This window comes from Acinonyx jubatus, chromosome C1 (assembly GCF_027475565.1).
Source record: "Acinonyx jubatus isolate Ajub_Pintada_27869175 chromosome C1, VMU_Ajub_asm_v1.0, whole genome shotgun sequence".
Lineage (NCBI taxonomy): Eukaryota > Metazoa > Chordata > Mammalia > Carnivora > Felidae > Acinonyx > Acinonyx jubatus.
Window position 1 is genome coordinate 132,287,486 of NC_069381.1, and position 17,937 is coordinate 132,305,422.

The window sequence follows — 17,937 nt, forward strand, 5'->3', positions numbered from 1 at the left end:
AGAAAGAGTAAGGAGGCCAATGTCTCTAAAGTAGAATTTGTGAGTGACAATGAGTACAACCAATCATTTCCATCTGGTGGTATGGTGTGGAAGCTTACATTCATACATTCCAAGTTTTCTTTTACTCTATTGGTCAGAGCTAATCTTGCTTGAAAGTAGTGGATATGACCCTATGATCTGCATCAGCAAAGCAAAGGGTCTTCTTCCTACTAACCTAATCCCTCACCCCTGTCCCCACCATGCACACTCCTAATTCAGCTCCTCATATATTTAGATTTTCTCCAGGACTGACATTCCATCTGTAATTAATCAAGTGTTAAGGGTCTTTAAATTTTTCTTAATATATAAAAGATGTTTTAGTTGTGATCATTAACAGACACATTTGTGTGCCCTGAGTCTGCATGGCCTGGGATGCACTTCTGACACAATTCTGATAACAATTTTTATATAAGGTAATGTTGCTGCTGTATTTATCAAAGCAAACTTTCTGCCGATTCTATTAGGTTAGACACAAGATTTCAATCTTAAGGTAATGTATAAAATTAAAGATTTTTATTATTGTTATTTATAAAATTATTATTATTAGCAAAAATGGTAGTGGCACATACATTCACCTAGAAGGATTTATATTGCCGGCACATTTATTTCCATCAAAGCTGTAATTAATAAACACTCATGCAGTTAGAAAATTTGGTATACAATGTGTGAAAGTGTAAGAAAATGTACTCTGTCTCAACAAACAATTTCTAAGGCTCTTCCTATACCATATGGACTTAGCTCTTTACTGATAGCTAATATAAGCTTCACATAATTTTTATATACATAGTCCAAATTTCATCAAGTGTCCATATCTACATTCTATTAAGACATACCATTGTGTCTTGTGATTTTTTATTTTATTTTATTTTTAAAGTTTATTTTGAGAGAGAGCGAGTGCATAAGCAGGGGAGGGGCAGAGAGAGAGAGAGTGAGACAGAATCCCAAGCAGGCTCTCAACTGTCAGCACAGAGCCTGACACGGGGCTCCATCTCACAAACCTTGAGATCATGACCTGAGCCAAAATCAAGAGTCGGATGCTTAACTGACTGAGCCACCCAGGTGCCCTGATATTATGATTTTTAACTGTTAGTTCCCAAAGCCCACAGATCATCTCCATTTGACTCACTTTTATAGAGTCCAGTGTAACCAGTAACTTATGTTAATGATGTTAAGGATGATGAAGATGGGGAAGAAAGGGAGGAAAAGTATAAGGATACCAATCTACTTGTGTACATACAAAGCACTGTGATCTTTTACATCATAATATTTAATCCTTCTAACATGGCAGTTGAGATATTTGTATTCCTATTACACAGATGAGGAAACTGAGATTCAGGGCCATGAAGTCACACACTTTCTTAATGGTGGATCTGTGAATTTGAGATCAGATCTCTTAACAGAAAATTCTGTGTGCTTTCTACCATGCATTTTGCTCAGACACTACCCAATTTTTAAACATCTTTTTGCTGACGGCCGACTGTGTATCAGGTTTGAGGAGAGTATAGGGAGCACCATTAAATTCCAAACTGAACTATGAAGATCTGCCTTGCCCTCCCCCCTTCTTGACTTCATCTCGTGTCTCAATGGCAGTTTATTTCATGTGGCCACAAAGTTGGCAAAATAAATATTTTTGCCAAAATGTTATGTGACCCAGAGCACATAATTCTCAGTTGGCCATTCCCTCACAATGGAAAAATTAAGTTCAATTTTCCTTAGCAAGGGCTCTGTCCCCCTCTGATTTCTTAGCTATTACATAAGCCAGCACCTGTTTGTGTTGTCAGGAATGTTTTCAGACTAAAATCCACAGGTGGTTTTTTTTTTTTTTTTTCATTTTTTTTTCTCTTGTGCTATTAAGTGAAAATAGCTAAACTTGCTTTCTGATGACTAATTTAAGGGAATACTTCCTGGTGGAAATTTCCTAAATGAACTGCTTGACAAAACAGGGAGGGAGTCAGATCCTGCTAGAATATTCCTCTTTTACTCTTGGTTCTGCTTTGACAGTTTGAAGGATTAAGGGATAACAATGACAGTAGTTCTTATTATTACTCAAGTCTTACCATGTCTTTCTCACCATTCACAGTGTCCCTGTTGGAATAGATTCTGATGACTACATCTGTTGTGTTATTTAAAGTAGATCTTTAAGTCAAAATGAGGATGTGTGCGCGTCGCCTCATTTTGAGTTTGCTTAATGTTTCCAACCGTATTTTAGAAATAAATCCCAAATGCTTTTTTGCTAAGTGCACTTTCCTTTCAATTTTAAACCTATGTGTATTTTAAAGGTCATTTAATCCACTCATTTCCAGTTCCTCTGGCCTTAAATCATCACTGTGTTATTTTATGTAAGAGGTACTTAATGTCTCAAGAAGCTTTCGGAGACCTTTAAAACCCAAAGACATTTTTTTTTTCCAAGACCAGAAGTTCTACTTTGTCTAGAGTAAACATGTTTGAAGAAAACCAAGATCTTAGCCTGTTCAATAGTCCAAAAGTTTGAATTTCAGAGGAGTTGGAACTCAGTGAAATACATTTTCCCATCTGTAGCTCAATCTTCTTTCTCCCCTCCTAATTTAGGCCGAAACACATGGAGAGGATATCCAGCAAAGCACTCTCCTCAGTGACATCTGTGTCAGGAGGAGCATCCTGGCAATTGGCAACAGGATCCTCTCCCCCCCAGGGAAAGGCAAGGCTCAAGACCCCAAATCATAATAATCTATTACAGATTTCAGGTTACCAAAAGTTAAAGTAAAGGATAATAGCAAAACGCTTAGCATTGCTACATGTCAAGGGAAAGGCTACTGTAATTTCCCTTTGGGGGGCATGTATTTTTCATATTATTATGCATGAGTATGCATACAAATTTAAATATATTTCCATATCCTATTAAAAATTCTCTAATTCTAAATATGTAGAATGAAACAGTTAAATGACTTCATTGAGATTCGGATATAAAATTCCTGACCACTGGAAGAATCAGGCCAGTAGTGGGCGCCTAGAGCAACAAATGGCCTCCTCTGGAGCAATCTTCTGAATTTATGGATAGTTTTTCTAATAAAATTAAATCTGGGATTAGAGAGACATAAGGATGTGCTGACAAAAAACCACAAATGGTGGTTGAGAAATTAGAATTGAATCTTTACCTTTCTGCTTCTTAACTGTGTAGCCTTAAGCAAGTGGCTTAAACAATTTGGGTGTCTTTTTCTTCATCTCAGGAGTTAGGACCATTTACCCTGTGTTCCCTCAAATCCACTCCAGAGTTAATATTTCAAGTTTTTGTGACTCTAGCATGAACTGTGCCCAAGAAGGGGGTTATCTGATGGTCAAAAACAAGAAAAAGCTTGGCAGTTGGATTACAATGAACTCATTAAAAAAATACATATTTGAGGTAATAACTGGTTTTTGAAAGAAGGTAAATCTCTCATTACTATTTTTTTTTAGTGGAAAAAAGGGTTAATCTGAAGATGAGGCTGGAAAGCATAAAGCAGTGTCATTTGACAAACACACAGTGACCACCGTGTCAGTACAGGACCCCAGATAGGTTCAAAACGGACAACAAATAAAGCAGCCTGTATCCTGGCCACATCAAGTGTCACAATGATAATCTGCCTTTATGGGCCTTTTCCTATTTTTTCCCCTCCTTTAGAAATGTATGTTATGAATTATGATTATTGCAATGGAGCCAAGTATTCACCGGGCTCCAGCTAGATCTTTGTTTAGCGAGCTTAAGCTCACTGCCAGCTGCAAACTGCAGCTGTCTGTCAGCATTTGTGAGGACAAACTGCTCCACTATCCCTGAACACTTAGCCATAGACTACATACTGTGTCCTCAGATCTGCTCAGCATACCCTGTGCATTTTCAATACGCTCTTGTGGGGGAGGGTTTCGGTGGTTCGCACGCACATTTTAGAGAAATAGCTAGAAGCTTATGTCAAAATGATTCCTCTAATAGAGGGTTCTGTCCCACTAAAACTATGTTGTGAGGGACTAACTGACTGGACTGACATTTCCTGGTCTTTCTCTGACAAAAGCATGGGAGGCTGCCACTCTGACAAGCAATCGTTCTTCAGGACATTGTGACCCCTGGAAAGAATGCCAAGGGAATGGACCCAAGACCGGAGCTTGTCTCAGAGAGAGGGAATGTGGGAGTGAGAAGGCCACGGGCAAGGGGCAAAGCCAGAGGAAGGGCATGACCGAGGGTGCTGAGTGCAGCCATTCTCCTGGGCCATAGCATGGAGCAGGAGGCAAGACTCAAAGGGATCTTTATCTTGGGATAAACCCTAATCTAGAACTTTCAAGTAAACTTGGAACTCTGTTCCTTAATAAGGGGCTTTAAAGAATGACATATTTTGCTCATGTAGCATTTACCACCCTTCTAAGCAAAAAAAAAAAAAAAAAAGTTTATTTACTTATTTTGAGAGAGACAGAGACAGAGACAGCGTGAGTGGGGGAGGGGCAGAAAGAGGGAGGGAGAGAATCCTGAGCAGGCTCCGAACTGCCAGTTAAGAGCCCAACAGAGGGCTTGAACTCACAGAACCAAGATCACGACCTGAACCAAAACCAAGACTGGAGAGTTAACTGACTGAGCCACCCAGGTGCCCCCCACCATTTTTTTTTTTTGTTAGTTTCCAGCTACACTTAGGCAGCACCATACTACACTTAATTCAGCATTTGTAGAGTTAACCAAAATCTCGCCTGTTTTTCCATCAGACGGACTCATGTGAGTTGTAAGGATCATTTTCTACAGGGGTGGCAATTTTAGGAATAACCTGAGAATTATGCTAAGAATTTAGGATTACCCTGATTTCCCCAGGCATTTACATACAGTAAACTGTGAGCTTCTTAAGAAGTAAAAACTAGAACTAAAGTTCCTTTGGGCCCAGCAACGCTCTTAGGACATTGCAGGAAGCATGAGATATGATCAGTCAGTCCTTGTGGAAGGTATGTTTTAGTTTTTTTTTAATAAAAATAATTTCAAATAAAAAAATAAATCTGGAACTCTTCCCACTCATGGGGTATTATGAGAACTGCTCTTTGTTATGTAAAAGCATTATGTTAGTAAGAAATATGCCCTCTTGGGAAGAAAGGAACAATGCAAATTCAAATTAATAATAAAACTGTACAATACATAGCATATGGCCAAAGTCGGCCTGAATCACTCACTGGAGAAAACATTCTAAAGTTTGGGAAAAGTCACAACCCTGGGTGTGTGTGTGTGTGTGTGTGTATAGTGCTGTGTGTGTTTGTGGGCAGGGTAGCAGTGACCCAACATAAACACTTTCTTTCCCACATTTAAACATACACGCAATACTTAAAATAGTTTCATTCAGGGGTAGAAACCATGAGAGTCACAGGATCATTAAACAATGGCAAAGCTCTGTTAGTCCGTGATCTTTCCATATTCAGGAAGATTGTAAAATAAAAACAAGACTCTACAAGGGATCGATATTTTCCAGAGAAATAGCATCTTACAGTACAAGACTATTTGGATTGCTAAGTGCCTTCACTTCTCTCTGTGTTATAGTTTGCTGCTTCCTTCATTGAGAAACCTTTTTGCTAGATGTGTTACATACGATGAGCTTGGGTGTTATAATAAACAGAGAGGAAGGCTCAATAATGTATTTCAGTTAGGAAGAAGCACTTGAAAGAAATTGGTTTTGCTATACACATGATGTGAGCCAATCAATAGTGGTTTAGTCTGACAAGCACTGTCAATATCCATTGTCACAGTTCAGAAAGTCTTTAATGGATAGTTCTTCAAAACCCAATGATTTCAACACGTGTTCCAAGTCTTGAAATACACTCTACCTGGCAGAAATTAATCACAGATAAACTCTTGGGGTTGTATACAAGTACTTTTTTTTAACTGAGAGCCAAGTAGCAGTCAAAAATTGTATCTATATTATTTTTAATTTTATGTAAATTAACATATATATTGAATTTATGCAACAGCTAAGGTTATAATCTAATAATACCTGATACATAGTAAATGCTCAGTAAATGTTGAAAAACGTGAGAAGCACTGGGGTGGAGGATGAGGAGGGTATTGTTCTGTTCACTTACTGATTATTACAATCATGATTGCAATATAAGACATCAATAATAATCTCATAATTCACAATAGTTAGTGTTTATTAGATGCTTATGATACACTAGATATTGCACTGGGTGTTTTGCATATATTGGGGCATTTAATTTACACAACAGTCCTTGGTGTGGATATTATCAGCCCCATTTAACAGATAGGAAAAAAGAGACACAAAGAACTTGCACTTCTTGAATAAGATTTTACTTCCTTTAAGGGATAGAGTTGAGATTCAAATTAAAAATCCAACACCTGTAATCTTCAAAGTAAGAGAAGGAATGCACATTTTTTTTGAAAGAAGCAGCATTAGCTGTTGGAAGGAGGCCATAGATTAGTGGTTCTTATCTGCTTTCCCTCCTAAATGCTGATCCTGAAGCTTTACTCCTATGTAGCAACCCAGAATTAAACAGGCAGACTCTGGTTGGGCACAGAGAAGAATGAAACTTCCTGACTTGGATGAGGGAAGTGCTAAGGAGTTTATAGATGAGAGTGCATGTGCCCATACTATTGCAGGGTAGATGTATGTCTGTCTGTCTTTGAAAAAAGATTAAGTGATGACAGGAGTCAAGGACTGAAAAACTGAGAGATCTGGCTGGGTTGCTAGCCCTTTTACTTAACAGGGGTCCCGATCCCCACCCTGCATCTCTACTTCCATATTCATTCTTGTCTGGCTACATACAGCCACCTGGAGCATGGTGAGTGACTCACGGTGGTTATGGCTCTGTGCAACCCAGATGCCATCATCAGCTGTTCTGATGGGCAATCCAGAGAGTATTCAGCCATCAGCTCTGTTGCTGTCCTGTGATTCACTAATCTCACCTAAGGCAACTCATTTTCCCTCTTAGGTCTAGAGTGATGTGCACTACCTAGAATCATCTCAGCCAGCAGTTTCAGCACATCAGATAAGACCTTAGGTTGGAAGTATTGGAAGTACTTGACTATCGTGGGAGGCTATTGCCATCTCTTTAAGTCCTTAGAACTTTGACAGTATTACCAAGCAGATGGAGAGGCAGGCAGCAGGGCAGGGTAGAAGTTCCCATGGGCTCGAAATCAGGCAGCCCTGCACTTGACTTTGGCTCTGGCACTTATTTGCTATATGACTTAACCTCTCCGAACCTCAGATTCCTAACCTGTAGAATGGGCAACAATAAGAGAACCCACCACATTGAATGGTTATAAGGACTAAACGAGATGTAACATACCTACTGCAGATTCTTGTCACATTGTAAGTACTCTAAGAAAATGAGTCATTATTAATAATATAAGCGGTATTAGGATGATCAAATTGCCCAGTTAAAGTGGAAATTGAGAATGCTTTAAGAGAATCAGTACTATATATATTACAATATTTAGGGGCTCCTGGGTGGCTCAGTCGGTTGAGCGTCTGACTTCAGCTCAGGTCATGATCTCGCAGTTTGTGAGTTCAAGCCCCGTGTCGGGCTCTGTGCTGACAGCTCAGAGCCTGGAGCCTGCTTCAGATTCTGTGTCTCCTCCTCTCTCTGCCCCTCCCATGCTCATGCTCTGTCTCTCTCTGTCTCTCAATAATAAATACACGTTAAAAAATTACATATTACAATATTTAGATTGAAGAAAAGTTAAATATGTATTTATTTATATATCTTATAAAATTATAAATTACATATATCTTATACATATATATGAATTTAACTTTTTTTTACAATCTAAATAAATACTTCACCCCACCACTTCCTCTTGAATATTGATTATTTAGCTTAAGACTTCTCTTAAACTGCCTATGTCTATAATATATATTTTTATGTCCTCCTTCAAATTTTTGTGTTTGAAAAATTCAGAATACATTGTAGCATATTCTTGATCACCCATAAGGCCCGGAGTTTAGAGATTTAAAAAAAAAAGCTTCGAAGTTTTCATTTATTACTCCCCTCTGTACCCTCTGAGAATACATTTTCACAAGGGTAAAAACAAATATGCACACACAATATGTAGTGGTAGCTCTCTCTATTTATGTCTATCTGGAGGGCAGATTTAAATACCACCCACCCAGTTAAAATACTGCTAAGCACGGTCTAGTATCTGAGTCAGTATATAAAATCAGCATTGAAATTGTCCAGTATTCAGGGTGCCTGGGTGGCTCAATAGGTTGAGCATCAGACTCTTGATTTTGGCTCAGGTCATTATCCCAGGGTGGTATCAGTCAAGCCCCCTGTTGGGCTCCATACTGAGAATGGAGCCTGCTTAAGATTCTCTCTCTCTCTCTCTCTCTTTCTTCCCTTGTGTCTCTTCCTTTCTCTCCCTTGTGCATGCTCTCTCTCTTTCAAATTAAAAAAAAAAAAAAGAAAGAAAAGAAATTGTCCTGTACACTTAAATATGAATATCATTTCATTCTCCAGCTAGGCTTCCCCCCCCCCCCCCCCGTAAATCCCAAGTATTAATTTCTTAGAATCTTGCCATGCTGTTACCTCTGTGGTAAAATTGTCATGCCTGAAAACTCACTGTGTTGTTTTTTTAATTTTTGTTCTCTGATGTTCATATTCATCTATAAGGCTCTTCTCATTTGATTTGGCTGTGGCCTGTTTTCTGTCATCAGGAGAGAACCCATTCCTATATTTAATATATAATATTTTCTCATGGAAAGCATATTTTTACTTCATAGCGCCCTTTGTCTGGATTATTGCCCTATGCCATTTTTTCTTTTTTTAGTAATTTCGCTTTCAAAATCAGCTACTGCCTTAGCTCAGTAACCACTTACTTTATATACAAATTTATCAAAGTTTTGAACAGCTCTCAAGTAACAAAGTTTTACTGACACTGTATCAAGTCATAAAAGATGTCTGGATGATCTGAATCTTTACACCTTAAACTGCATCTGATTCCATTTAAAGAAAAAATGTATCATTTGTCTTTATACACACGATAGGTTTTTGCTATTTACATATATTTTCTCTTTCTTCTTTCCTTTTTTTTTCTGAATATGTAGTATTTCCATAACCTGTGAAACAAATATCTTTTTCAACTCTGGTTCACAAAAAGAAACCAGATAGACTTACAACTGAAAGCAAATTACATCTGTGATAATATTACTCAATATTTGCACAACAGAAGTGAAGTTAGCATCATCATCATTATCATCATCATCATCATCATCAACAAAGTTATTCATTAAGTAATTCAAAGCTATACTGAATGCTATAGAGTTTAAACAAAACATCCAGACTCAAACTATAGGAATACATTATCGACCTAGACACGTCAGATATATTACCAGCAAAATAAAAATATTAGGCCTATACATGAAAGGCAATGAAGATTTACATCATAGACAGATGAATGCATTAGAAGTAGAACACATGGATACATCTATTACTGAGAAAAGCAGTCGTGGAATTTCCATATGGCTGAATGACAGGGATATGACAGTTAACTGCCAGTTCTTTATCAACACTGAAAATGTAAAAATATGGTTAGATTTGACCATTTAAACTAGACAATTTAGTCTAAAAGTAAACGATTTTCACTGTATGAATTTTTACTTCTCTTTAAAAGGGTAGATAGCATAAATACGAATCATTGGTAGATATTGTCCACATACCCTTCTTTTTTGAACTGATCATTTATTTTGTATTTCTACAATATCTACGTGGGAATTAGATGGTTAAAACAAAGCACTGCTGTTAAAGTGTTCTGCATTCCCTCTTCCAGTTATTTCCAGATTTAATCGTGATTTGTGTTTCAAGCAAGTCACCTGAAGTTTCATAATTTAGCTTCTCAGGCTACAAGTTGGGGATTGAAAATATGACTTCTATTTACACTGAGCATGTGAAAAAAAGAGAGATATTAAATGACCAACAGTATATATATTAAGCCCAAACTTACCCCTTCTTCCCACTCTGACACAGGGAGTTACGTGAAAGTTTTGCAAGCTCCAAAAGCGTGTGCTGGAGAGAGCAAAGCAGTATATACTACAGCCTCATGAAAGGAATCAGGCAGGAGGCTGAAAGAAATTTTAAAAACTTGATTTTTCTTTTCAATCAACTTTGGGTAAGGCATTCTTATTTCAGTAATTTAATAAGTGGTACAACAGGGCAATTCCTAATACAAGAAGTCGGATTGGAAAATATGAGTGGAGACAATTCAGTACTTTGTCATGTAATCCATGTGATGGTTGGAGAAGTGTTTTGGAATCTCTTGGGGTTAAGAGCCTGATATAACCTTATTTTGTCATTTCTTTCTTGATCTCCCTCCCTGGACACTTCAGAGTGGTAAGATGATCTTCACTGCCACCAGCTTTGCCCTGAACATCCTCCCAGACTCAAAGTGTCAGGAGGTCTCAGATGCTAACACAACTATCTACACCTGATGTCGATCTCTATGTAAAAGCTAACCAAAAAGTGACAAGAAGCCTAGAAAGTTGTTTGTAATAGCATTTCCTTTAGCAACATTTCTGAAATGTTAGCTCTCCAGTATTTCCAAATAAAAAACATAATAACAGCATGTGAGTGTAACATGGGAATACCATGAAAACAGCAGTTTGGCAGGAAAGGGGTATATTTCAAAATAAGATCCCCAGAAAGAAAAGTTCTGGCAGATGCACAATTCTGGATCATATTATCTAAAACACTGGATTCCGGAAAAATCTGAGGGTTTTCTTTTGTGGTTCTTATCCCTTAATAGAATGGTAGTGAATGTTCATCATCCAAACCGGGTTGATTCCTCCTCCCATTACTAAAGTTGAAAAAATAAATATACAAAGGGCACTCATTACAATCAGCTTTTTCATCTCTAGAGTGGTTTTAACAACATTAATGCTATGTTGGGTATAAAACTTAAAAAGCCTTCAGTCCTTGGGGGGAGCGTCGCATACATATACAGAAGTTGAATCACTATGTTGTACACCTTAACGTAATGTAAGATTGTGTGTCAACTGCACTCAAATTAATAATAATAATAATAATAATAATAATAAACTCCCTCGATTCTAACTATTCTTTGGTGTGAGCAGCTTTAACAGCAATTAAATCTCTCAGTGGGTTAAGAGTGGTGCTCAAAGCTAATGCCTTTGGCCTGCGTGTTGAGACTTAAATTGTATATTGTTATTGAAAATTCTTAGGCTTTCAAAAATATTCCTTTTGGGCTTGAAAGAAAAGATCACCCATCAATGGAAAAAAGAGGAACGTATAAAGGAAATAAAAGTAAATTCTAAAATACCTGGAAAGCAAATCCCATTCAGGTTAACTTTTTGTGGAGATGAAAATATGTAGAATTAAGAGCAATTCCTCTGTAAATGAGATTAAATGCTTTAGAATTTAAACTCATATCTCTTTAGTCTCTTTTCATTTTTGAATAAAAAGTTTAAATGGGAATGGAAAAAAAATGCTCATTGGCTTAACATAAATCTTTAAATTGCAGTAAAGTTCACCCTCAAAAAGTAGTTGAATCTCTGAGGAAAAAGAAAAGGCTGAATTCTATTTTTCATAAATGATGGATTATTGTACCACACTGTGTATTTTCCAGTAAAGTGTCCTTTTATTTGCACTGTGTGATTACAAGTTTCTAAAAGTATGTGTGGGGTCACTTGGGTGCTGTGGGAAAATGGAAGGAACACTGTTCTGTTAAAATCAGTAGTGAAATCAGAAGCAAACTATGTCCTGATTATCATAGGCATGTGTTTAAATTTTGCCTTCCTTAATTGGTGATGTTGTATTTACTTAAAATGAACAATTTGGCAAGTTTTTCTCCCTTGACAACAGAAAAGCGTAAACTGTTTTATAAGTTTGGCTGTTGAAATCAGATTTGTAAACCACAATATTCAAAGACTTTTACTGCTGTTTACAGGGACCCCACGATGGACTTGGCTTTATAACCATGTGCTTTTTACATTTTTAGTTCGTATTTATAGCGCTTTCAAGTTATTTGCTTAATAAAAAGTATGCTGTATATTATAGTCATCTATTGACTTTAACTTCTGCATTACTCTTCCTAGAACAAAATGAGTGGAATGAATGATAGCAGAGGCCTTGTAATTTGACTTGTCATCTGAGGATGATTATTTATGGCATCAGGAAATGGAAGTGGACGCTGTAGTCTGTCTCTAGGAAAGTCATTAGAGGCAACTTTGGAGAGTTTGGCTGTGTTAAAACCAGTGTGATCACACCCAAGACTGCTACTTTCTCAGTGTTTGTGAGAAGGAAACAAGATAAAGCATTTAAAAATATTATTTCATGTTCTTTGAAAAAACAATACACCTGACATATACATATATGAGCCAGATGTACTTGGCTTTTCACATGTAGAGCCAGATGGTGGGATTAAAAACAAAACAAAACAAACAAAAAAAAGAAAACAATATGCATGTTTTACAGTTTATATGTGAAATATTTTGCATATATTTCATAGACATTTAATATATATTTTATATATAATATGAATGTAAATATATTAAATATATAAATATATATTCACATAATTATTTAAATGTTTGCATTAAGTGTTTCTATATAGTAGAGTATGCATTTATTCATATATATCTGTTTAAATATATATTTATATATCATATATAAATATATAAAACATACAAAATATAAAATATATAAATACATTTTATGTTTTTATATAATATATATTATATTTTAAATATTTTTATACTTTGTATATTTAAAACTACATATAACATAAACATATTATATATGTAAAATTAAGAATAGTATCACCAGAGTACCTAAGGGATTCTGAAAGATATAACTCACCAAATAAACATTTTCATAATCTTGCATTTATACTCTATATACTTTCTAATCACATCATTTTAACTAGTTCTAAAAAGGCAGATAAAAATGCCTCCTTTGATTCTGTATTTCTTGGCATTCTGTCATGGAAGGTGACAAGATTTTGAGGAGAGACTAGAAATAGAAAATATTACCTTTGATAACCTGTGAAAATTTGGATGGATTATGCCCTATTACTTCAAAGGCAGACTTGAGACCAAAACTACCCTGAGAAAGATTTTTTTTCTGAAGGACGTTAAGTGTTTCTTCAGCCTCTGATACTAGAACCCAGACCATGGGGTTTTGAGACAGTTGTCAGTTGAAGCAGCATGTCTGACTGGTGGTCACTGCAGTGACTTGACCCAGATAAAAACTGATAAGATATCATGTAAAGATAGTATATTAAGATGCCCAGAATGACTTCCAATCATGCACTTTTGAGTTGGTTAATGCCTGATATTTATGGCCTTATAAAAACAATTATTGCTTATGTGGGTTCTATTGGCAATTGCTGTTTTTCCAAAATCATCTGAGGTCAATTCCTCTTCTGAGATCCCTTAGTCTCTTGTACTTCACACCATGCCATATGAGAATTACATAGGCCATATGCATTTTCATTCGCAGCAGTTAATTCCAGCCCTGCCATGTATGTACTAGGTGGTCAGTTTGTGTTTCTTTATTTTTTCATCACCTAGCAGAATACCAGATAAACATCTTATGAGACTTGTCCCATATCCAAACTTGACCTTGGACAAGTTACTTAACCTTTTTGCCTTAGCTTCCTTGTCTCTAAATGGGTAGAATTATTTTACATACTTCAAAAGTTCATTGTGAGAGTTGAGTCAACAAATATTCAGTGAACATTTACACTTACATGCTTAACAATGTTTGAGGTATTGGAGACCCATTAGTGAACAACATTTACAAAAGTAGATGAAAATTTCTGCCCACGTGGACTTTACATTACAGTAACATTAAGTTAAATCATGTTATATGCTTAGGAAAGTATCAAGCATGTAGTAAGATCTCAATACATTTTAGATATATTATTATTAACCCAATTGAGTGATTGATTTATTCTAAAATATGATTTGAAAGGACAAGAGCCTCTATGTACCTAATAAAGTATCCCAAGTCCTGCCATTACATCAACAATTGGGTTAAGACAATGAAGGGCCCAGTTAAGTTCTATTATTTTAAAGAGAAAATGAATCAGTCATTAATAATAAGATACCTTGAATGTACTTAGACTCTATGCTTAATGAAGGTCCAGAACTTAAGTGTTATGTTTATCATGAAGTTCACAGCCTTTTAGCACAGAGCCTGATGATCAGTAAATGTTCAGCTAATATTTGTCTAGGAATGAATTTGATGCACACCTAACTTTGAAGATAGAGCTTAGAATAGGAAGCTGAGGATAGGGGATCAATGAAGACACTGAAGAAGGCTGAGACAAATTTGTTTCAGAATTTTACCTAGAACTGGTGGTAATTTCACATTAATAACAAAAATAAGAAATATTTACTTCAGAAAAAGAAATCACTTTGAATCAACATAAAAAAGAAGATTGACAAAATTATTTGGGCAGGCAGGACCGTTTAAAACACCTGAATTACCTACAAGCAGTATGTAATCATAATCGATTGAAATGAACAATTCGAAGAGTTTTCCCTTTAATGTAGATGAATTTTTCTTTGACTATAATTCTGTGTATAGATACAAATAGGTGGAATTATGCAGATAAAGGTCATCACATTAAATATAAGGAAATGAAAGTGAAAATAAATTGTGAATGTATAGAACTAACCACATTCTCATTGCACATTCAGGTGGCAACACAGCTAATATTTTCATACAGCCAAATTTTTACTCGTATGCAGTGTCTAAACAGAAGGGCTTGAGCTATTAATTCCAGCAGTTCCATAACTACTGCTTTCTATTCATATTTGAATAAAGTAATAATCATAAAGGAGAAATTTACTGAATGCTTTTTTTTTTATTTCTAGTGTTCAGACTGCATCATAGTGCTTCCGATACAAGCGACAAAAACCGAGTTAAAAGCAGATTAAAGAAGTTTATCACCCGAAGACCTTCTCTGAAAACTCTGCAAGAAAAGGGGCTTATTAAAGGTATAGGCCTTTTTATGCTTTTACTGTAACAGTGATAAATGAATATGCTTCTGTGTCCATAGCTATTCAGCTCTAAAGAAATATTAGGATATTTTATTCTTTTTAGGTTGTTTATTGAATGCTCTGCTCTAACAGAGGGAAAAAAACAGTTGTCCACAAAACTAGTCCTGAGAAAATAAAGGTTGCAGCACAGAACCATTGAAAACAATACTTAGTTTTGCCCTCAGCAGAGCTGGGCTCTGCACCAGGGGACAGAGAGAAGAAAATCCTAGCAGCTCATCAGAATGACCCCATGTCATCATGGGCCTGGACAATCCAGGTGCACACCTACAGTCCCAGAATGCTTAATACCAGCAGCTCTTTTCACCCTTGGATGTGTCCTGATTTGGATAATAAGTTATCTGATCACCCTAATTATAGTCTGAAGTGAGCGCTAGGAAGAAAAGTCCAAGACAAACCGATGTCATGAAAATCTATGGATTTGGAGGCTGGAGAACTAAAAGCTCAGTCTAAACTGAGATAAGTAGGTACTTTTGCAAATATATCTAAAGTAAAGAACAAAATATTCTAGACCATCCTAGCCACCACAATAGAAAAATGTAGAGTCTGGCATTTGACTAATTAGAATTCAAACCGGGGTTCTACCACTCACTGATATTGACATTGAACAAGTCATGACCTCTCTGATCATCAGATACCTCATCTGTTAAATGGGGATACTTGTACCCATCACTGAGCAGGCATGGAGAAATAAATGAGATAATCCATGTAAAGCGTTTAATAGAGTTTCTGGAATTAAGTGTTCATAAATGTTCCTGTTATTAATGCTATTATTATTCACTACTGTTGTTATTACTGTCACGGTGCCAAGAGAGATGAAAAAGGATGGGTGGATACATAGAACCAGTGATGTAATAGATAGGGTATCCTAGCGGCCCATCAGAATAAACCCATGTCACCATGTGCTTGGATGGTCCAGGTGCACACCTATAGTCCTATAACTGGGTATCACTTACAAATTACACAGCAAAATGTATTATTTTCCTAGCGAGACAACATATGCATTAAGGCCATTATTTTCCCTGCTTTTCCAATTTCTTAGCTGATGGATGGATAGATTTTAAAAATTGACTGTAAGGGGAAATTTGAAAATGAACTAAAATAAACTCTGAGAACAAAATTAAAAGATGGATCTTCATGGGAGCCAAAAGGTGATTTAATTACACAATCATTTCTTAAGAACAGGGCAAAACAGATCTCAATATTTTCAGCAATAGTTAACATGAGAATTACTGAAATGGGTTGTAATAACTGTCTGTCCTATCAATTTCAGTCCATTTTTAAACAGGGGAACTTATCACAAGATGCATATGGCATTTTGAACCAATTGTAGACGGTAAAATTTTATGAAGCAAGAGTGGAAAATCCTTTGAATGTACCCATTTGGGGGTTGAACTAGCACCTACTCTAAACCAGGCTTACCTCAGACTTATACTCTGAAGATATCCTTTTCAGGGCTACTTACAGTATTGGGTCCTCTACAGATTCAACTTCATATAATAATATATCAGTACCTTCACTTGTATCTTAGAATGCACCCCACAGATTATAATTTTCTTTGAGAGGATTCAGTTGGAGATTGCCTACCACTTTGAAGAAAATAGAAAACCAAATCAGTAGACCAAACAATCCCAATTTGGACATAAAGTGCAAATTTTCCTGACTGTGGCAAAACAAAAAGGGTTTTAATTCAGGGGCACGGTCTGGCCTCCATCAAAATGCTAAAGAATTAACAACTACCGTGCTCTAGCATTGGTCTCAGAAAGCGGCAGAACTGGATGCCTAATGCAGTTTTCATACTGATGTAATGGAACCACTGAACACACTCCGATGGGTACATTTCCTATCCTAGAGCTCCATTAAATTTCCACCATAGCTGACCAATGAGTCAGTATTCATTAGTAGGGCTATGGAAAATCTATGTGAAATTCTGATTTGATAAGCTTCCATTGTTGTCTTCAGTGGAATTTTCTTCCAAATACAGATCAAGTTATGCAAATATAATCACTTCTTGGGCTTGTTTCAGTTTTAACTGTGAATTTTTTAAAGCGCTTACTGAGATTTTTTTTTCTTTTCACTAAGTGAAAAGCATTAAACCAATTTTTTAAAATACGGGCCCCGTCAAATTTAGTACTTTAAGTCTATTTTCTTAGCATATTTAAGACAAAGACTTAGAGAAAGCAATGAAATCAGTGTTTTTGATCAGTTATGAAAAATTACATAAAATAAATGAATGATTAATGGTTAAATGACTCCACGTAACTCTTTCAAAGAGAAGTAGTATTCAGAAAGAGAGATTATGGCCTTTAAAATTGTTCTCTGTGTATCTGCCCACAAGAATATGCATCAAATTCTTTCAGCAGTCTAATCTTCTAGGTCTGGAATAAAGTCCTTCACGACAAGGTTCAGGAAAACTGTGATAGTTTGGATCTTAAAAGTGAGCTTCCTGACACTTGGGAGGGACTTTGCAGGGCCACAGCCACTTTTCAAAGTGTTTTTACTCCTTTATGTAATGTTTCCAACAGGCTGAAAGACCTGAGCTTTGAATGCAGCCAGCCTTTATTGAGCACCTAGGGTGGAGCAGGAAAGGCTATGCCTTCTTAACTGTCTAATGCCTAGCAGATCAACATCCCCAAAGCACTTTCTGTGAAAAGAGAATTGTCTCAATATCACACAGTCTGAACTCAGTCACAAACTCTTCCTTCAATATCTATTTTTTGGGACTCATGGAGACCTGGCCAAAATGTGCTTTCGTTGGCTAGAAGCTAGATCTGGAAACAGTCCCTTGATGGGGCAGCATTTTCTAATTTCTTTAGTATCACTAATGAGAAGGGTACATTAGAATGTCAAAAAGAGCTGGCAGATAATTATGGATGATGACTCAATGGAA

The 17,937-nt window shown here is 36.4% G+C and overlaps 1 protein-coding gene across 2 annotated transcripts in view; it reads left to right on the top strand.

Moving 5' to 3' along the window:
- The window catches only part of ARHGAP15 (Rho GTPase activating protein 15), a 609,886-nt gene that overhangs the window by 336,960 nt on the left and 254,989 nt on the right, over positions 1-17,937 (top strand). For both annotated transcript variants that reach the window (XM_015062996.3, XM_053214988.1), the window contains one exon: positions 14,865-14,987. In XM_015062996.3, coding sequence (XP_014918482.2) covers positions 14,865-14,987 — 123 coding nt within the window. The remainder of the gene's footprint in view (positions 1-14,864; positions 14,988-17,937) is intronic.